Source organism: Heterocephalus glaber, unplaced genomic scaffold (genome assembly GCF_053883595.1).
Source record: "Heterocephalus glaber isolate CG9 unplaced genomic scaffold, H.glaber_assembly_v1.0 deba00001497, whole genome shotgun sequence".
NCBI classification, from domain to species: Eukaryota; Metazoa; Chordata; class Mammalia; order Rodentia; family Bathyergidae; genus Heterocephalus; species Heterocephalus glaber.
The window spans coordinates 1,005,722-1,027,062 of record NW_028258320.1 but is presented as its reverse complement, the minus strand read 5'-3'; the positions used below and the strand labels follow the sequence as shown (position 1 = coordinate 1,027,062).

The window sequence follows — 21,341 nt, the reverse complement described above, 5'->3', positions numbered from 1 at the left end:
CTCAAGGAGTGTGTGTTGGACACAGCCTCAGTCTGTCCTCACTGCCGTAACAAAAAGCCCATGACGCGGGCAGCCTAGAAACACCAGCACTTCATCTCACGGTTCTAGGGGATGGGAAGGCCAAGATCAAGGCGACAGCAGACTCAGGGTCCAGGGTGGCCGGTTCTTCATAGACCCATGGTGCGGTGGTTCCCTCTTGCAGTGTCCTTGTGGGGTGCAGGGGACAGTGGGGCTCTTTATGTTGTTGTTTCCTGTCCCCTTTCCAACTAGGCATTCTGCCCAGAGCATGGGCCCCACACCACCAGCTTCTCCAGTCCAGAGAAAGCCTCAGGGCTGGGTCCAGGGGCTCACCGGGTGGGAACAGCACCATCTTGCTCCTCCGCTCTGGGCTGTGCACTTGATGCATTGCCACTGAGAATTGGACGCTCCTCAGTTTACAGCAAGAGTCCACCGACCTTTTTGGCAGACTTTTGCCACTTCATATTGAGTCTGGGGACCCCTCTGTCTTTCGTGCATGACTTCCTGTCCAGATGGGATCCTCCCAGCTCAGACCCTGGGATGAGCTTTTGGAGCTGAACATGTTTTCGCATTCACCCCCGTTGTGTCATTTGTGGGATCATCTTTTGTTAGGGTTGATGGAGACCAGGCCTTGTTGGAACCTCGGTTCCTCTTCCTGGCCTGGGTCAGCTGCAGTCATGGTCCACACATGTGACAAGGTTGTGAGTGGGATGTGTGGCCCTTCGCTAGAGACCTTTCCCTGGTTGACCCTTGGGGCAGGCAGTTCAGCCACGTGCCTTCTCCATAACTTTGTAATCTCTCCTCTTTTTCCATCTGGTCCTAGGACATCATGAATGACAGTCAGATCCACTTGGTGTCCTGGGTTCCCGTCTCAGTCCTGATAAGTGAAGTGTTTATCATCTCCAGGTCTCAGTTTACTCATCTGTAAAATGAACTTAGGAGACCTTCTTGGGAGTTAGTAACTAAGGCCATGCATTTGAAAACACCTGGAAATATCAACCTCCATGTGCAATTGTCACAGCAAGAATGGCCACCCTTGAAGACCCTGTTAACCAACCCAACCCTGGTGATACAAGTTGAGTCCTCACTGTGTATGTCTGGGGGAAGAGTGTTTGAGATGGCAGGAAGAGCAAGTGCAAAGGCCCTGAGGTAGGAATAAGCTCGCTGCATTTGAAGAACAGAAAGCCAGTGTAGTCTGAGCAGTGGGAATGATGGCGTCTGTGGGGGACATGGTTGCCGAGGTCAACAGGGGCAGGTGCTCCAGTGGGCCATGGGGCCCTGCACCAAGTTCGAATGCTGATCTGTGATAGAAGCTAAGGAGGGCTTTGAGCAGGAGAGGGGTGCAGCCTCGCTTACATTTCATGGAGATTGCTCTGGCCATGGGGAGCGGCGTGGATGGGGAGAAGAGGGAGGAGCAGGAAGACTCTGTGGTCTTTTTTTTTTTTTTTTGATACCAGGGATCAAACTCTGGAGCTTGTGCTTTCCAGGCAGGCAGTGGATGGAACCACCGAGCTAGATCCCTAGCTAGACTCTGTGGTCCTGTGGGATCCTAGAATGAGATCCTGGTGGTTGAGGTCGGTGGGAGCCAGTTTGTCCAGTGCCAGTAGTTTAAAGCTGAAAGGAAATGATTCTCTGCCCTCCAGGCCGTGGGCCCCATTGGGACCCCGATGGCCACTGTGGGACGTAGCCCAGCCTTGTGGACAGACTTTAAGGAATACAGGGACTGTCGCTAACACCCAGGCAGGTGGGCTGAGGTGGGCTTGGGTGGCCTCCTGCACTGTCCCCTTTCTGCAGAGAGAGATCCCTCCTGAGCCGTGGGCCCCAGCAGAGGCCTTTTGTTGTAGAGCTGAGTTTTCAGGGCTGTGGCTCCCTGTCACCAGGAGTAGGCGGTCCAGGGCCACAGCGTTGCTTTGAGGACCAGATGGGCATCTCCTCACGGTCTATGGGTTAGGGCTTGTGGTTTTGTTTTTTGAGACAGGGTCTCACTCTGTACTCTAGGCTAGCCTTGAACTCATGGTGATCCTCCTGCCTCAGCCTCCCCAAGTGCTGAGATTCCAGACATGCGCTACCACAGCTGACTCAGGGTTAGGGCTTTAGAACTCACTTTGGCACAGTGAGTCACTGTCACAGATGTCCTTCAGATCCTGTCTTTGCCATTTCCCTTAACCTCGCTGAGCCTCAGTTTTTTGTTCTTGTTGGTTTTAATCAATAAAATGGGATCCTGATGCCAGCTCCCAGCTCGTTGTGGTGGGGACCAGCTGACAGACTTCAGCACAGGCTCGATACTTGCAGACATTATCATCACACAGTGCTGTCACACAAAGCTGAGGAGAGGCTGCATCCCTGTCCTGCCTGGTGCGCCCAGTTCCCTGTCCGGTGCCCACAGCAGTGGGTCACACGGTCTTTGGAGGCCCCGCCGCACTGCAGATGAGGGAAATGTGACCCATTGGGGGCCTTTGCTCCACCCAGCAGCTCAGAAAGGGGCAGAGCCCCGATGCAAATGTGTTCTTCTGAGACCTCATCCCCACCCAGGCCACGGGCTTTCAAAGTGGGATTTTTTTGTTTGTTTTATTTCTTTTTTGGGTTTGTTTTTTTTTTTGGTGTCAGGGATCGAACTCGGGTCCTTGAGCTTGTGCAGCAGGTGGCGGAACCACTGAGCTAAATCCCCAGCTGTTTGTTTTGTTTCTTTGAGACAGGGTCTGAGTGTATATCCCAGGCCAGCCTCCAACTTTCCGTGATCTTCCTGCCTCAGCCTCCTGAGTGCTGGGATTTCAGGCATGCGCCACCATGCCCGGCTCAAAGTAGCTGTGAAAGTCTGTGTGGTTCCCGCCTGTCCCGCCCCTTCACCCAGAGATGTCTATGTAGCCCCTTAGACAGGATCCCAAGATTTCATCTGAAGGAAGGAGTTTGCTTTTCTAGTAGGCCCGAGGCGCCAGGCCAGATCCCTTGGCGGCTGAGACAGCTGTTTACCCGTGTGTTAGCCGCTAGGTGTGCACTGTGGATGAGCTGTTGTGAGCGTGGGCCCTGAATTGGAGTCCAAAACCGTTGGCCACCTGCCCGGTGGGCTCTCAGGTGAGTACTTCCGCTTGCAAGCGGGCTGTGAGGATGAAATGAGGTACTTCCTGTGAAGTGCCTGTCACGCAGAAAGCTCCTAATGGCCCTTCCAAGAAGCCCTGCGCCAGAAACCAAGGCTTTCCCTGGAGAGGGAACACTGGCCACTGGCGAGGCTGGTACCAGACTGTGAGAAGCGCCCAGGGCTTCCAGGAGGCGGGGCTGCCCTGGGGCGGGGCTTGTGCGGTCCCGCCCCCCTCCACCCGCGGGGGGGGGCGCCTGGTGGGGGGCGGGGCCGCCAGGGCTATGCTGGTTTCTATGCTTGGGCTATGCTGGCAAGGATCTGGGACCATTCATCAGATTATGTGGAAGCTTTTTGGCAGGAAGTCTTTCATCAGTAGCCTGGTGGCATTTCCTAGACCACTGCTGGGCTGCCTAGGGAGGGAGAGCCTGCCCTGCCCTGGGCTCCTTTGGAGGGGAGGTCTCCCCACTCGCTTGGGTCCCCCAGCTGCACCTGTCTCAGAGGTGGCCGGCCCGAGAAACACCAAGCGCAGGTGTCCCGGCTCACGGGGAGTCAGGAGCCCTTGACCCTGTGGGGCCTGGATCCCTTATGTACAGAGCGGGAGTGGGCTCCTCACGTGGGCTCCTCCGAGAACTTTGCATGCCCAAGATGATGGTGGCCGGGCCCTTCTCCAGGACGCGGGGCAGGAAGCACATCTCCTGCTCCTGTGAGTAGAGGTGGCTCGCTGGCCTCTCCTTAATCCCGGTGAACCGGACTCTCGAGGGGCCGGGGCAGGGCTTTGCGGCCAGGCTTTAGAATCCCCCGTTACATGTGTGAGATTACAGAGGAGCCTGGCTCTTAGTTTGGCCTCCTGTCCCAGCCAGCACAGTCCCTGGGGGGCTCTGCAGCTGGGGGGGGGGTTGTCTTGGCAGCTCCATCCCGCTGTGGTTTGTAAAAATCGGGGGCCGTTAGGACGACTCAGCTTGCAGAGAGCCACCCACTGGTTACCAAGGCAGGAGCTGCCCTAAAGCCACAGGACGCTTTGCCCGCTCGCTCCTGGGAGCCTGGTCCTCCCTCCCTACTGGCTCTGCACTCTGGGGTGTCCTGGGGAGCTCCATTCCTTATCTGTAAAGTGGGGAACCTTCTCTACAGGGTCACAGGTGGGGGATTAAATGAGGTCATGCCCTGTGGAAGCATGGCGATGAGAAGTCACCATGTGAAGTGGAGGGAGGGGAGGAGGAGGCTCTATGGAAGGGAGGAGCCGCGCGAGGGGTGTGGACAGGCTGCTGCTGGAGAAGCGGGGTGCTGCTCAGGCTGCTCCCCAACCTACCACAGCTGGATCCCTGGAGGGATGGAACTCCCAGGTCTCTAGGTCCAGGTCAGTCTCTTGTGCTATGGAAGTGGAGGGAGCGGAGCGTCCAGGACTCTGAAGGGATGGGGGCTGGGGAGAGGCAGAGGCGGGGCGGAGCCCAGGGCCCCTCACCTGCAGACGGGACCTGCAGAGCCACCCTCTCCTCCCTGCTGCAGTCAGCAAGGCAGGGGCACTGGAGAGGTCCGAGGTGGGGACAGGGCTTAATTAAAGGAGGAGATACCTTCCTCCTCCGAAGGACGAACCTCTTCTTGATTGGTGACTGTATCGTCTCCTTATTGATCTGGCGACACCGTGGCAGGCTTTGAACCCCGTTCCTTTTCCTCACTGGCTGTGTAACTTTGGGCAGGGCCCTCAGTGGCTCTGAGCCTTTGCTCAGTTTACCTGCCTGTAAGATGGGGATGGTAGTAGTTCTGCCTCATCTGGTTGTTATGAAGATTAAATGAATTTACACCTGGAAAACAGTGCCTGGCACGCAGTGGGGCTCTGTGAGGGTTATCATCAGTGTTGAGGGGGACACTCCTGAATGGGCGGCATTCACGTTCCCTTTCATCCTTGCCTGGCAGGAAGGAGTGATCTGCTCCACTCTTGCAGTGGGAAGCTGCCCTCCAAGGAGTTCCCCGGGTGGCCTCAGGCAGGAATAAACATCAGGACCCAGGCCAGGCCTCCTGGGCTCTGGTTTATGGGAACCCAGGGCCATCCCTGCAACCGCTCCCCTGGCCTCATCCTGTGCACAGAAGCTGTTTGGAGAGAAACCAGGTGGGGCTGAGATTTCAGGGGACCCAGCACAAGGGACCTCTTGAGATGGAGGACAGAGCTCTTGGGCATGGAGGATGAGGAGGGAAGAAGCAGGAGCTGAGCAGAAATCTTCACAGTTGTGACTGGGAGCATCTCAGGGACAAGGCTGGGCCAGGTTTGTCCTTTAGAAGGAAGCAGCGAGCATACCCCGGTGTGGTAGCACAGGCCTGCAAGCCCAGCTGCCCAGGAGGCTGAGGTATAGGATCCCAAGTTCAAGGCTGGCCTGAGGCAACTTAGTAAGACTCTGTCTCAAAATAAAAACAGAGGCCAGGGATATAGTTCAGTGTGAAGGCCCTGGGTTCAGTCAGCATTACTGCCCCCCAAGAAGAAAAGAAAAACAGAAGAATGAACCAGTGTGCAACCACTAATTTACCAAGTTTGTTTTGTGTCCCAGGTTCTCTGCTAAGTGTATTGTATAAATCGAATCATTTAAGCTTCCACCAGTCCTATAATATAAAGTATGGATACTTGTTATTGCCACTTGTAGAAGAGGAAACTGAGGCACAGAGAGGTGAAGGTGTTTAGCCAAGGTCACAGTAGCAGTGAGTAGCAGAGTCAGAATTTGAACCCAGGGGAACCCGCCCCGGACTCGCTAAGACAGAGGTCCTCAGAGCTCTCTAAAGATTGCTGCTCTGAAAAGCTGGGCAGAACCCTGCCCTCCCCAGAAAATTCGTGTACACATTTGCATTCAGCCTCCAGGTGTCACAACTTCCACCAAAACCCAGAAGAAGGGCCTCGAGCCCCGCGGCACACATCTGGCTTCTGTCCTCTCCACCTCCTCCAGATGCCCCCTGTGTAGATGGCTGGGGACAGCCCCACTGTCCCCACCCGCCAAGGCCCCTAGAGACAGGCCTTCGGGCACAGCAGTGCTGGGACCCTGCACCCCAGAGGGCTGTCATGGGACACTGGCCCCCTGCAGCATGCGTGGGAGTCACACTTTCTTGGTGACATGAACGTCACATGGTGGATGGGAGCAGAATGGGGTGGGGGCAGGTACTTTTCTTGGTTTGCAGTCAGGCGAGTTGGGAATTGTTTGTGTGTGGATGTTTGTGAAGAAAAAACATATCCGTCAGAGTCCCGCAGGAAAGAGGATTCTGCTCAGATGGTTTAACGGGGAGACTTTAATGCAGGGATTTCTTTCCACGGCAGGGTGAGACTGAGGAAATCCACGGGGACCACACGGCCCCCAGGGATGCACAGCAGCAGGGAGCTGTTCTTCTGAGCTCCAGGGACACTGGAGGAGGCCGCCGAGACCACGGGTGGAAGTGTGGGGTCCCTGCAGGACTGGGGAGAAACAACGGCTGTCTCCCCCGGCTCCCCTCTGGCAGTGCCTCCAGCGGTGAAATGCAGCTCGTGGCCACAGGGCAGGGGACGGGGTGAGGCTGCTGGAAGGAAGTCACCTTTTGCAGTGTGGATCAGCAGAGGCTGGGTGGGCGGGTGCCAGCCCCCGACCCCACTGGGGTCAGGAAGCTGATGTCCCCCCAGGAGCCGTGCCTCCTGGCCTTGTGGGGGGACTGAGCCAGGGGACCTTGCCTGCCTGGCCTGGATTTCCCATCCCGGCCCTGCTGTCCGGCTGTCCACCTGGCCCTGTAAATGCCCACTCAGGTTGAGCGGAGTCCCTGGCCGCTACTTACTTCAGTCCCCAGTGAAGTTTCGAGCCTGGCTCCCCTCTGAGGGTCTCCCTGGAGCTGGTGATGTGTAATTAAAGCTGCTTAATTGATATTCCTGGGGCTTAGTCACAGAGGTTTCAGAGCCCACGGGAGCCTCTTTGTGGCATGTCAGCGTTTTCCTCTGGGTTTTGTTGCCAGGGAGAAGCTATCCTTTCAGAGGGGAAGTAGCCTCATTGGTGGGCTTCCTTTCCTTTTGTGCCCCCCACAACAGGTTGTCCCAGCCCTCAGGGTTGGGGGTCCCCTTCACCTCCCTTCCCTGTATCAACTCTGCACTCAGAATTCCTGGGCTCTCCTGCTGTTTGGTGTCTGTGCCCCACACCTGACCTGGGAGGAAGGGACAGGCGCTTCCAGGAGCCCCAGGTGGCACAGGCTGGCTGGGCTCCAGGTTCCCCGGCAAGGGGTCAGCCCACCCCTCGTTCCCCTCCCCTGCAGGATTTGCCTCCTGCCCAGCAGTTACATGGCAGCCTTCGTGTGCCTGCCCAGCTTGGGTGCTGACCCTTCACCTCTCCAAGTCCCTTCCAGCCTGAAACTAATTCTATGGAGAGTGAAATACAGTAGCCAAAATGATTCTTTTTCTCAGCATCCATTCAGTTGCATTGCTGCCGTCATTCATAGTGCGTTAAATAGGGCTTGACAGGGACCTAGTAGCTTCTGAGATTTAAAATTCAGATCCAAGCATCTTTCCCCTTTGTTATTAGTGCAAGTAATGAAGGCCGTAAAACAGCACTGAAGTCCTAGCTTTCGGGTTTTGCAGTTGTTGATGGGTGTGTGTTAGGTACCACCAAGGCCATCAGCTGTCTCTGGCCAGCCTGGCTCCCTTGGCAGGAGGTGCTAGGGGGCACCCGGAGCCCCCACCAGGCCGTTTCCAGGGGAACCCCATCTTCTTCCCAGGCAGATGGGCCTCCAGAGAATCCCCTCCTCTGCAGCTTGAGTGCCATTTAGAAGCAGCACCCTGATTGGTGTTTTCCTCGGGGTCTGGGCTGGGCAGGGTGGTGGGGTTGCGAGGTGCGGTTCTCAGCTCTGCTGGAGGAGCTGGAGGAGGAAGGCAGTGAGGGAGGACGCTGCTCAGAAACCTGGGTGTATACCTGGAATATTCTGCAAGAAACCCATTAGGAGAAATTGTCTTTTGTCTGAAGACGGGAGGTGTTAAGAATTTTTAATTTCTAATTGGAGGCAAACGAGGTGATACCTTGTAAGGTTACCAGGGCATTCAGGGCTGAGACAGGAAGCTGGACGTATGCAGCCTGCCATTCCCTCCCCTCCCCTCCCCATCGCCTTGTGCACAGTGGGTTGTCCATAAATGCTGGAGAGGCAAACCTCATCTTTATTTGATTCTCATGTTCGATGACTCCTTGCAGTTGGATGAAGTGAAAATAGACCGGGCTTGGGGCCACCCAGCTGTGTGATGTGGGTTCAGTTCCTTAACCTTGTGGATTCTCAGTCTCACTTGTGAAATGGGCAAAACCCCTCAGGATTCTGAGAAGAATTGGAGGGAGATTCTCAGAGTGAGATAACTTAATGATTCATCTGATCTATGGAGCAGTCAGTAGGGGCTCAGTCAATGTTTGTTTTCTTCCTTCCTCCTGCTGTATTCATTCCTTGCTGGTTCTCAACTCCATCTGCTCATTAGAACCGCCTAGGGAACATTAAAGAAGCGTGGTTGTTCGGGCCTTACCTACTAAGTTTGGGATTTAATTGGTCTGTAGTAGGGCTTGAACATATGTAGTTTTTTGGTTTTTTATTTTTTTTGGTACTGGGGATCGAACACGGGACCTTGCGCCTGCGAGGCAAGGCAGCAGAACCACTGAGCTAAATCCCCAGGTTTATGTAGTTTTTTTTGAGACAGGGTTTCACTGTGTAGCCCAGGCTAGCCTTGAACATGCAGTGATCCTCCTGCCTCAGCCTCCCAAGTGCTGGGATTACAGGCATGCGCCACTACGACCAGCATTCATAAGTATTTTTTAAAAGCGCCTGTATTTCTTAAAAAGGCAAACTATGACTCTTATACAAACCTAAAATGAACTCATGACAGGATTTATTTAACTTGTTAACTAAAAAGGAGACCAGTAAGATTTTATAACCAGTTGAAGTAATTTGAACAATACACACCTACAGGCAGTTGGGAATTCAGAAATAAATTTACCCATGGATTTGTCAACATCTACAGAGTGATAACCCATTGCATTCCACTGTACAGGATGCACTTGTATCTCTATGAGTGAGAGTCACTCTGCACATTTTCCAGAGTTGAGTAGCTCGAAGATAATGAAAGCTGCAGACCACTATGGAACCAGGTGTCTGCACCAGTGTGTTAGGAAGGACACTTGGTGTGTTGTTCACTTTCTATTGTTGGGACAAAATACCTGAGGAAGACAGCTTAGAGGAGGAAAGGTTTGTTTTGGCTCACAGTTTCAGAGGTCCCAGTCCATGGTTGGCTGGCTCCATTGCCGCAGGCCTACAGTGAGGCAGAAACAACATGGCCAAAGGGCATGGCAGAGGAAGGCATGGGAGAGGAAGGGCATGGCAGAGGAAAGCTGCTGGCCTCACGATGTCCAGGAAGCAGAGAGAAAGGGGAGGGCCAGAGAGGGGCCAGGGACAAGATATAGTGTGCAAAGAAGCATCCCATGACCCACTCCCTTCAACTAGGCCCATCTCCTGAGCTTCCATCCCCTCCCAGTGATGCCATCGGGTGATGGTACCATCAGACAATGAGGGTGGAGCCCCAGGATCCAGTCATCTTCTGCGAGCTGTGCCTTACAATACGAGACCTTGGGGCACATTTCAGATCTAAATCGCCACACTCAGTATCCACTCTTTTCGTGTCTGGTTCATCATCTTCACAGTTCCCCGGGAATGAATTGTCACATGCAGCCCAGGCAGAGGCCCTGCCTGGTACCTCTGTGTGCCGCTCTGTGAGCTCCGTTAGCCACCTGTGGCTACTTGTTTCTGTGCTGTCCCCCTGTGGAGAGGACTCTTCAGGCACTGGGGCCTTGTTCTGTTTATCTGTGTAGCTCAATACAGAGCATATTGCCTGGCTTAAAAGCAGTTGTAGAAGAACTGCACTGTTGCCTGACATGGTGATGCACACCTGTAATCCCAGCACTCAGGAGGCCGAGGCAGGAGGATGGCTGAGTTCAAGGCCAGCCTCAGATACACAGTGAGACCCTGTCTGAAAAAAAAAAAAAGGTAAGGATAACACTGAAGTGAGTGGTAGCTCTAGAAGTAAGCAGGATAAGTGTTCTCCACTTGCTGATGGGGACAGTGGCTCTGTGCCTGTGATGCAGTCCATCCTTCCCTCATCAACCTTGATTCCTTCAGCGCTCTGTGAGCACGCACCCTGTGCCTTGCAAAGCAGCGGTTCTGTAAAATGCACCTTCCCGGGCCTCGCCCCAGGTCTTCTAAAGAGGAGCTGTGGAGTGAGCCCCACTCTGTGTTCCGCAAGTCCTCTTGGTGACTCTGAGGTCCAGAGATGGATGCTGGCTTGCCTAGAATCATCCGGGAGCTTCATGGGGTTCAGGTATTGAGTGTCGTGGCCAGCTGCTCAAGAAAACCAGGGACGTTCAGCGTCAGCATTGTCACCCACGGCTGAGGGACCGACGGCACCGAACTGCGGCTTCCACAGCAGGGTCAGGCTCCAGGGCAGCCTCGCTGGCCTCAGTGCTGGCAGGGCCTTGGTTGGCTTGAGTGAGATCAGTGGGGCAGGGTTGGCTTCCTGGGCCCCTCGGAAGTGGATGTGGACGTCGTCACTGTCAGAGAGGGGAGGCCCTGAAGGACGTGGGCTGGGGGAAGACAGGGGAGGGCTGCGAGGCAGCAGTGGCCTGCGGGCGGAGGGAGAGGAAGCAGGCATGGAGCCCAGCGCCCTCCGTGTGTGGTGATCTCGGTGTAGGTGGAGGACGCACACCTGGGTCCCGTGATCTGGGGACAGGGACATGAGCTCCAGCGGGAGCTGGGCCCCTGGCCCTGAACCACCAGCCCCCTTCTCTTGCAGTTTGGGCGCACGGAGGTCATCGACAACACGCTGAACCCCGACTTCGTGCGCAAGTTCATCGTGGATTACTTCTTCGAGGAGAAGCAAAACCTCCGCTTCGACCTGTGAGTGGGAGGGGTGCTGCGGGGGCAGGGAGGGGCCGCAGTCCTTCACCTGGGTGGGATAAAGGTGGAAACTAGCTGAAGTCCCCTGCGGAAAGGGGATGGGGGAGAGGGAACAAAGGCGTCCCCCCTTGTGACTCCAGTGAGGGTGGTGTTGGGCCGGCCGCCCCACTGTCCAGCTCAGGTGTGGGCGCTGGAAGCCACCTTGGGGCAACCCTGGGCTCTGTCCCCAGGCACCCTGAACCCCCTGTGGCCGAAGGGCACCCGATGGCCTCTCACTGTCACAGGAGGTCCCCTCTGTCTCCCCTTCCCCAAGGAGCCGTGCACCCATGAGGAAGGGGGAGAGGCCACGCCTGGCATTAAGGGGAAGGGGATTTGGGCCTGTGGAGCAGGCAGGGGAGGCTGCTGTTTCTGGGTGTGTCCGGGCTGTAGAAAGGTGGGGAGGAGGGGGTGGAGCGGGAAGGAGGGGTTTGTGGCCCCAAGGAGGAGCAGAGGGGAGTGCAGCAGAACCAGTGACTTGGGCTGGGAGAGCTGAGGCCCAGTACCGCACCCCACACAGAGATGGCTCCTGGTGACATTTCTGAGGGAGAGTGCTCCAAAGGGGCCCTCGGGAGGCCTAAATGGCTGTCAGGGTGCAGAGAGGGCAAGTCTGGGTGGGCTTGCTGGAGGACGGCTGCAAGGGAGGAGGCATTTTAGCAGGCTCTACTGGGTGCGCGTCCTCCAAGACAGGTAGGGGTGCAGTTTCAGGTCAGCCTGTCTGCAGCTGAGGTCAGCATGGCAGTGCCTCCCTCCTCGGCGAGTGCCCAGGCCCGGGGCAGCCTGGATAAGGTGACCTGGGAAGGGGAGGTCATGGGCAAGCCGTGAGTTGCATGGAGAGCGGAGCCGTGATGGGAGTCTAGGGAGCAGGGAGTGAAGGGTGAGGCGTTCAACAAGGTGTACTGGGCACACGTGAAGGCCGCCCCAGGACCAATTTTCCACCTCTTTACCCTGGGGTGCCTTCTGTGTCACTCAGCCATTGGCCCAGCGACAGCCACAGTGTTGGTGCCTGTGGAGGCGGGAAGGGACCCGGCTGTCCTTAGGGACCCAGGCAGGGCTGGGGAGGGCATCCCACCTGCCTTCACCATGTCTCTGTGCTCCCTGCAGGTATGATGTTGACTCCAAGAGCCCTGATTTGTCCAAACACGTGAGTCCTCCTGTGGCTGCCCGGCCCCTGCATGTCCATAATATTTCTTAAATGCCCTTTTCTGAGTCAGCCTTGGGCTTCATGCAGCAGAGTGTGCCCAATGCTGGTCACTCAGACCCTGGGGGGTTGTGGCCATGAGCACAGGAGGTGACATTGGCCTTGTCTGTGCCTGGGGTTTGCAGGATTTCCTGGGCCAGGCCTTCTGCACCCTTGGAGAGATTGTAGGGTCCTCTGGGAGCCGCCTGGAGAAGCCCCTCACGTAAGTACAGGGGGTGCATGCTGTCTGACTGCCTCCCTGGGAGTGGGCCAGCTTCCTGCCCACCTTGCCAAGGGCCAGCAGAGGGTGGGGCGGAGCAGTCGCTGGTCATGCTGGGCATCTGTAGGGTGGTGGGCAGCAGGGAGACTCCGAAGGTTACAGCACTTCTAACCCTTGTAGCCAGGAGGCACGAGAGCTTGTATTTGAACCTGGGACCTGACTGAATCAGCATATTCCTCAGACTATCTGGAGCTTGTCATGAGCCTGAGCTGGGTCATGAGCGGCAAGTCTGCAGGCTTTGGATGACGAACCCCAAGGCTCCTCACAGTGAAGTCTGAGGGTGGCTTCACTGCCCTGCCAGGCCCAGCCAGAGGGCAGAGGTGGCCACTCTTGTCCCCATCCCTGAGCAGGCCCCAAGCACAAGCATCCTGTGGATGGCACAGGGATTGGGGCCCCTGGGCCGGGTCAGGCTGGATTGGCATCCGCTGCTACTGGCTTCTGCTGTGTGAGTCCGTGTGCATGCGTGTGCGTGTGTGCGTGTGTTTGGAGTCTCTCTCCTACGCCCTTGTCTGACCCCCCATAACTGTGAGGTCATGTCTGAGGCCTGGGAAGGTCTCTGAGACCTGGAGAAATCCCATCTCTGCTTCTAGCAAACAGTGGTAACGGCCAGCATTTACTGAGGACAGGAAAACTCAGGTTTGGCGAGGTGTGAAGCTTAAAGACTTTGGGGAATGGCTTCAAATAAAGCTATAAAATTCATATTTGCTAGCCCCTTGCTCTCAGACATTCTTTAACCTCTTTTTAAAACTTTTTTTTCCTTTAGTGGTGGTGGTAGCAGTACTAAGGATTGAACCCAAGAGTCACTGAGCTACAGTCTCAGCCCTTTTTTATGGAGACAGGGTTTTGCCAAGTCGCCTGGGCAGGCCTGGAACTTTTGATCCTCCTGCCTCAGCCTTGAGGGTAGCTGGGATTACAAGCGTGTGCCACCACCCCCAGCTCCTTAACCATTTTCAATTGTAACTTTCTATTCTTTCTCCACCTTGGAAAGGGGCTTGCTCTCAGGAATCTGCCCTGTTCCCTGTTACTTATGTCCTAGAGGTGGCCCATCTGTGGCTTTCTGTCTTTCCTGCAGCCCCCTACCCTGCCCTCCTCCCCTTGGTGGCTGTGGCCCCGTAAAGATGCCTGGGGGAGGCTGTCTTTGCAGTTCCCACCTGCTGGGTCCAGAGCCCCCGACTCGCTCAGGCCTGTTTCTACCTGCTGCCGCCCAGCCTGTTAGGCTGGGGTGGGCAGTGGGGCTCAGGGCACGCATCCCACAGGAGCTGCCTGGTGTGAGAGGCCTCACCGGGGTACGGAAGACCTGACACCGAGACTGAAGGAGACACTGGCGGAGGAGGCGGACCTTTTACCCCACCAGAGGTTCCCTGGTTCTAAGTTTAGTTGGCGTCGTGACTAAATCCTATCAGCAGCTCCTGTTTACTGGGCATCTATTCTGGGCCAGACGGGAGGGTGAGGGTTTTGTTTTTGAAGCCTGTAAAGTCAGCCCTCAGTGTCTGGATACCGAATCCATGCATTCAGCCAACCTCAGGTTGAAAACATCTTCAACAGTTGCGTCTGTACTGAATAGGTACAGACGTTTTTCCTGTCATCGTTCCCTGCACAATGCATCAACTATTTGCATAGGCCTTACACCATATTAGGTATTATAGGTAACCCAAAGGTGATTGAAAATACACAGGTGGAAGCTGTGTACAAACACATCACTTTATATAAGGAACATGAGCAATCAGGGATTTGCTATCTGCAGATGCCTCGGACCTGCCCCTTGTGGGTCCAGAGGGACAACTGTATTCTTTTGCTAGGGCTATTGTAGCAAATACCATGGGTTGAATGATTTAAAGACCAGAAATTTTTATTTTCTTACAATTCTGGAGACTAGAAGTTCATGGTTAAGATGTAGACAGGCTCATCTCCTGAGGCCTCTCCTTGGCTTGTGGATGGCTGTCTTCTTTCTCCTCCCTCTGTGGTTTTTAGCTTCTTTTTTTTCTTTTCTTTTTTTGAGACAGTGTCTCACTATATAGCCCAGGCTGGCCTCAAACTCACAGTGATCCTCCTGCCTCAGCCTCCCGAGTGCTGGGATCACAGGCGTGCGCCATCACACCTGGCTGGTTCCGTGTCTTCTCCCCCTGGCAACCATCTGTGTCCTCATCTCTTTATAAGGGCATCAGTCCTGCGGGATTGGGGCCCACCCACGTGACCTCCATAAAGGCCTCGTCTCCAGACACAGTCATATTTTGAGGTACCCAGGTTGGGACTGCAACACACGAATAGCGGGAGAACCGTTCACTCTGTCGTGTGATCTCGGGTCATTCAGCAATGTTGCCGTCCCACAGTGCGGTACCGGGGTCGAGTATTGTAGTGGGTCTGTCCCTGTAGCAGGCCACAGGGCCACCTGGGGCAGATGGGCAGGCTTCACGCCCAGGGCTCCTGACCCAGACAGGAACAGTGAGGCCTGAGAACGTATATTCCCAGGGGAGGCTGACACTTTCAGTCTGAGGACCCCACTTTGAGAACCTGTGGCATTGTACAACATCCCCAGGGCCTCGGAAGTCCTGGGAAGAACCCCCTGCCCCCAGCCTATAGCTTCTGGTCCTGTTCCCTCCGGCCCAAATCCTCCGACTGGCAGGTGCTCTGGCCTCTCTGTCCTGGGACCCGCGCCCATGGCCTGCGCTCTGTCTTCCTCTCTCCACAGCATAGGAGCGTTCAGCCTCAACTCCAGGACGGGCAAGCCCATGCCAGCTGTGTCCAATGGGTAGGTCACAGCCGCCTCTGGCCCTGGGGTCCTCCCATATTCAGCCAGCTCTGCCAAGGGTGCCCGAGTCTGGGCCCAGGTCCTGATCCTGCCCAGCAAAGGGCAAACTCAGCCCTGGGGAAGAGGCAGCAAGGGCGCTGGCTGAGGCCCAGGCTGGAACACCAGGGCCCTCAGGACCTTGGGGCATTCCGGGAGTCACTGGGCCCCTTCTCCTTGCCTTCTCTGTACTTGGGCTGGTTCAGCCTCCTCCTGCCACAGAGCAGGCTCCGCGAGTCCCCTCACTCTGCCCACAGCTCCGGGCCACCTCACCCCACGCTGACCATGTGCTTTTGGCTGCTTTGTGTGTGTGGGTCCTGCACGGCTCCCCGCCTTCCCTCGCTCTCCCTGCTGCAGCACCCCCGCCCTGGCTTCCTTCCTCTGGCAGAATCAGCCGAGGCCTGGCCTGTTCCTATGGCCACCGGGCCTGCTGGTGCAGCTGTGGGGAAGGGGCCTCTGGCGATCGGGGTGAGGGGCCCATGCAGAGCCGAGGCAGGAGCGGAGAGCAGCAGGGAGGGAGGGAGACTGAGGAAGGAAGGCCGCGGTGGGAGCAGGCTGGGCTGGAGCGAGGGAGAGAAAGATCAGAAATAGAAGAGGACTGGGCGGTGGCGAGGAACAGATGGAGAGACGGGGCGGAGGAGGCTGCTGTTGAGGATTCTCTCTCCTGGCCTCCCCAGGCCTGTCTTTACTACCGCAGAGCAGGGCCAGGCCGGGAGGGCTTCGGGGCCCAGCTCAGTGGGTGGGCCATGACCAGGGGCACACGGGCAACTGCCCCGCCTGGGCAGGGGAGGCTCCAGATGTGGCCCCTGCTCCTCACCGACCCTGCCCCGCCCTCTGCACCCCCCCCATCCTGCCTCTCTATCAGTGGTTCTCAAAGTGTGTTCCGAAGACAGCAGGGTGGGGCCCTGGGGCGTGGCACTGTGTGTGCAAGTGAGTGAACAGCACGCTGTGACCACACTCACCTGTGCCACGTGTGGTAAGCCACACAGCCCCTCTCAGCCTGTTGTAACCTCCTCTCCCTCCTGGTGGCCCCTCGCTCCCTTGGGGTCCTCCTGCACCCCCAGCTTAGTCCCAGAGATCAGAGTGGGTGATCAGTGTTGGGGAGGGGACCTAGGTGGAACAGGGGCTCATCTGCAGGGACAGCCGTGGTCCTCACCCTGGTGGCCCACTCACCAAGGAGCTCTTTGCCTGGCTGGGCTTTTTCACCTTTAGGGAGACCCCAGCCAGAGTGTTTCGGGGAGGTGGCCCGAGCGAGAGGACACCAGGCCCAGCCCGATCCTACCCCCCCCCCGTTAATGTGTCATGGCAGCTGGGGCTGGAATGTTTGGGGACCCCAGGACCCCGGATCAGCCAGGGATGGGGTGGCCAGCCCACAAGGTCTTTTACCCACAGAAGTGGTCTTTGGATGGAAAGTTTGAGAACCACTGGTCCGGAAGCGTCTGGGTGAGTCTGGATGCTTTTGCTGTTCTAGGACTTCGCTGCAGGCACTGCCTCCCGGGGGCTCTGGGAGCAGAGGGCGGGGAGCCCCTGTAGCCCCAGAAGCCCGCACCCTGGGGCACACAGCCACGGCTCTCAGAAGGCTTGGTCCCTGCTGAGGCGCTGGGGCGGACCAGCTGGCCGGGAGGGTTCCTGGAGTGCTGGGGTCTCTGTCTGTGGCTGCCTTTCCATGCTCTGCTCTTGTCTCCCAGCGGTGTCCCAGGGAAGAAATGTGGCACCATCATCCTGGCTGCCGAGGAGCTCAGCAACTGTCGGGTGAGTGGCCGGGGACCCCAGGAAGGACCTGGCAGGCCGGGGCAGGGGCAGGGCGGCTTCCCTGTGACCCTGGAGGCACGGGCTGTCGGGAATCTTGTCCCACCAGAGCTAGACGGAGGGTGCCCTTGGCACCCCGAGCAGCCGGAGGCCAGGGCGGACATGAACATGGTCCCAGGCCAGGCCCGACAGTCCCCGTGCGTCCTTGAGCCCAGACTGCCTTGGCACCAGCACTGGTGATGCAGGGGCCATTCAGTCCTGGGTGCTTGACATTTGGCTGTCATTTTTCACTTTTATCTCTGCTGTAGAGTGGAGTGGAGGGAGTGAGAGAGCTGTGCGTGTGTGTGTGTGTGTGTGTGTGTGTGTGTGTGTGTGTTCACACACTGGCAAGCTGGAGGCAGCCCCTGCTTTGCCTTTTTCTTCGAGACTGGTGATGCAGGAGGCAGGGACAGGGGGACTGAGCACACAGCAAGGGACCCAATGATGGTGAACAACAACGATGAAAAATGTAAGGACCATGACCACCCATCCAGGGACGGGGTTCCCGTATCGCAGCCCTCCTCCTGATGGCCGTCCTAGGCACTCAGTCCTGACCTGACCTAGAGAGGCTAAGTCACCTCTTTAGGACAGTAAGAAGCAGAGCCATGGTTTGGATCCAGGTCAGCCTGGTTCTAAAATCAGGGTGCATCCTCAAACCACCCAGGCTTGAGAGTCTCGCAGGTCAAGGGAGGAGAGGAGGGGACGGGACGGCACAGGGGTGGGCAGGAGGCTGAGGAGGAGAAGCAAGACCTTCAGACCTTCCCAGTCAGCGCTCCTGTCCCGTCAGCACCCGCAAGCGTCCACCACATCAATATCGTAGGGGACGGGGAAGCGGATGTTACCAGGACCTCTGCCGTGGGCCCCGGCCTGCGCCACCACAGCACAGGGCGAATTCACGAACAGACAGAAACGAGACTTAGAGTGGAGAAGCTGAGTCTTGGGTCCTGGTCAGTGTTGCTGATGTCAGGAAAGACAAAGGCGGCCCCCAAGAGCATCCAGTGTTTATTGAATACAAGCGTGGGAAGGAATAGGGAGCCAGAGATGCTTTGAAGGCATCTGTGAAGCACTGCCAAACACCTGGCATGATGGCGCCGGGCAGGGCTGTCAGGGAGGAAGCGCTGCTTATCTTGCTTGGATGGAACAAACCGGTACTGGGACTGGGTGCAGTTAGCACGCAACCCACAAGGTCAGTGAGAAGCTATAATTCAGGGGAAAGGGTTTTAATTGGGGTCACACTGACTTCAGCTGCATGTAATTCACCAGATCCCTGCCACTTCACAGGCCAGGACTGAGGCCTCAGTGACAGCCATTAGCAAAGGAGCAATGCTAGCCCGACTCTGCTGCCTGACCCGCTCGTTTGAGTCACATGAGGCTTTGGTCTGACTCCTGATATAAAACAATACAGCCAAATTATGGAAGGCAGGAAGCACATGCCGCTCATAAGCCACTAGTACTGGGCAGGGATGTCTGCAACAATATATTCATTTAAGGCCGGGGATCTAGCTCAGGGGTTCTGCTGCCTACCTCTCAAGCCACAAGGAACCGAGTTCAATCCCTGGTACCAAAAAACCAAAACAAAACAAAAATATATTCATTTAAAATAACAACATATTACAGGTTAGCATAAATAACTTGTTTCCTGAAAAATAAATACGTTTTCCAGAGCACAGATTCTTTAATACGAAGAGTGGCTTTGCTTTACATATTTGCAAATCTCTTTAATGTCTGGCTTCCTGAAAGGCCACTGGGTGCTCGCCACTGCTTCTGCCGCCAGGCTGTTGTGAAGTCGCTGCCAGTGACCTCTAGAAAACTCCGTCCAGCATTACGGCAGCATCGGTCTGACCTCAGCCTCTCCCAGACCCTCATTGGCAACTCGTGAAGTGCCGGTTCAGGATGCATTAGCACCCATTACTCAGCAGTTGTCCTGATTTTACAGGTACTGGCTCATCACCCGGTGTATTTTTTTTTTTTTTTTGGTACTGTTGATCAAACTCGGGACTTTGCACTTTCGAGGCAAGTGGCAGCACCACTGAGCTACATCCCCAGCCCTTTACCAGGCATATTACAGTGATGGGCTGCAGGCCTCACTTTACAGAGGAAGAAACTGAGGTGCAGAAAGGTTAAGTGACCACACAGCCAATGGGTAGAAGAGATCTGGACCCGGGTAGCCTGGCTCTAGAGCTGAGGTCTTTAGCCACCAGGCTGTGATGTCACATATTCTGCTTCAAGGGGCTTCCTTTCAGAGAATGAGGCATTCAAAAACAGAGCTGGCCATGATGGTACACACCTGTGATCCTGGCACTCTGGGAGGCTGAGGCAGGAGGGTTTCGGGTATGAGTCCAGCTTGGACAACTTAGCGACTTAGCAAGACCTTGTCTCAGAACACACAAAAAAATTTGTTTTTTGGTACTGGGGATAGAACTTGGGACCTTGTGCTTGGTGATGGAGGCAGTAGAATCACTGGGCTACATCCCCGGCCCTACAAAAACCTTTTTTAGAAAGTGCTGAGGGTGTAGCTCAGTGTGAAGGTGCTGAGTTCAGTGGACAGTACTGGAAAAATAAACAGGCTCAAGAAAGTAGAACTGGAGGATAGGGCAGTACAGCCAGGACCAAGGAAACGCCTAGCAGCTGGCTGCTGCTCCCTGCCCACGGGGCGGGTCTGAGAGACCGTGCCGGCCGGCCGCACAGGAGCTCCTTCAGGGTCTCTGGGACCCCGTCCAGATGCTCGGGGCGGGTAGTGACAGAAACTCCTGCTCCTGTGTCCCCCAGCCCCCAAGCCCGGGAGAGAGCCAGAGACCAGAGCCTGGAGCCTCAGTTGCTACCTGTGACTGGGGCTGAGCGGTGGCGGTGAGGACACAAGGTCAGGGAGGTGGCAGCAGGTGCCGACCTAACGGGTGCCCGGAGTTTGCCCCAGGCTCCCAGCCAGCGGCCGCCGCCCACCCGGCTTATGGAGGAAGAAAGTAACATAAGGGGGGATGCTTTGGAAATCCCGAGGCCCCAGGCTGTGCCGCCCGGCCCACATCCCAGGCTCGGTGGCAGTCTTTGCCTGAGGCGCTAAGGGCCCTTCCTCCTCTTGGCTCCCTCCCTGCACCCCAGGATGCTGCAGTCCCCACTGCAGCTCTTCCGGCGCCAGGGTCGGGCCCCCTCCCCTCCTCCTCAGGCTGACAGCGCCTTTTCTTCTGGCTCATCTTGGGCTGAGTTGTCTTTCCTCACAATACTTGCAAGGAGAAGAGACTAATTCCCAGCATCTGGCTGAATTAAAGTAATTACATCTGAGCGGCTTCGCTGATCCGGCTCAGCGTTCCGCGGGAGGATCAAAGGAAGGGGGCGGGGCTTCCGGCGACGGCGTGGGCGGGCGGACCGCAGAGGATGAGGGTGGACTCGCGTGTCGCCGGTTGACAAGCGATGGAAAAGCCTCACTCACTCATGGGCAGACTTAGCCCCAGCGCCTACTCAGTGGCGGTCAGAGATGAAGCCAGGCTGGGGAGGGCCTTGGCCATCACCCCAATTTCGTTATTTTCATTAAGCACCAAATTTCAGTGAAGTTTGACACCAGCAATGCCGCCCGACATTTGCAAGTCCTTCGCTTGCTGAGAATCTGTTGTTTATTCTCTTGTTCATTTGTTTTTTGAGACAGGGTCTTGTTACGTAGTTCAGGCTGTCCTTGTGCTCACTATGTAGCCCAGGCTGGCCTCGAACTCATGGCGATTCTCCTGCCTCAGCCTCCCGAGTGCTGGGATCACAAATGTGCACCATCGTGCCCAGCTGTGCCCTGACACAGTCTGGAGGCTGGGTAGGTGTCAGCGACCTGTTCAGGTGCAGAGGAGTGTGGCGGGACCTGAGATGACCAGGACCCCCAGAGCCTCAGTGAGAAACCCCCACCTTTGCAACAGTCACGGCCCTGGTGGGCTCCGCGGGGTTTGGTGGGCCTCAGAGGCAGGATATCTCTGGGCAGTACCAGCTGGGATTCCAGAGAGAGCCAGAGTCCTTGGCGCCCGTGTCTTGCCAGGCACCCAGACCCACCTGGCTCTGGGTAGGGACTTCCTGCCTCCCCGCTGGCCCCTCAGTGTGGCAGTTCGGTGCCCTTGCCTGTGAGGAGCCTCAGGACTCAGCTTCCCCTGGGGCCCGAGACCCTGTAGGGCTCACCTGTTCACTGTGTGTCTTGACTGAGCTTCCAGTTTAGCGTGGGGGACAGAAATACCAGCCAGCAGTCCCTTTGCAGTTGTGGCCTTGACCCTGGCACACCAGCTGTCTTTTCATAGCTCCTACTTCA

The 21,341-nt window shown here is 56.4% G+C and overlaps 1 protein-coding gene across 13 annotated transcripts in view; it reads left to right on the top strand.

The window, feature by feature from the left end:
* The window catches only part of Cpne5 (copine 5), a 66,657-nt gene that overhangs the window by 13,631 nt on the left and 31,685 nt on the right, over positions 1–21,341 (top strand). For 7 of the 13 annotated variants that reach the window (XM_087184449.1, XM_013072963.3, XM_021259907.2 and 4 more), the window contains 6 exons: positions 10,896–10,999; positions 12,140–12,179; positions 12,362–12,438; positions 15,185–15,244; positions 16,673–16,723; positions 16,969–17,032. In XM_087184449.1, the coding sequence (XP_087040575.1) occupies positions 10,896–10,999; positions 12,140–12,179; positions 12,362–12,438; positions 15,185–15,244; positions 16,673–16,723; positions 16,969–17,032 (396 nt within the window). The remainder of the gene's footprint in view (positions 1–10,895; positions 11,000–12,139; positions 12,180–12,361; positions 12,439–15,184; positions 15,245–16,672; positions 16,724–16,968; positions 17,033–21,341) is intronic. The other 6 variants (XM_004846676.4, XM_087184448.1, XM_087184450.1 and 3 more) reach the window with 1 other exon arrangement.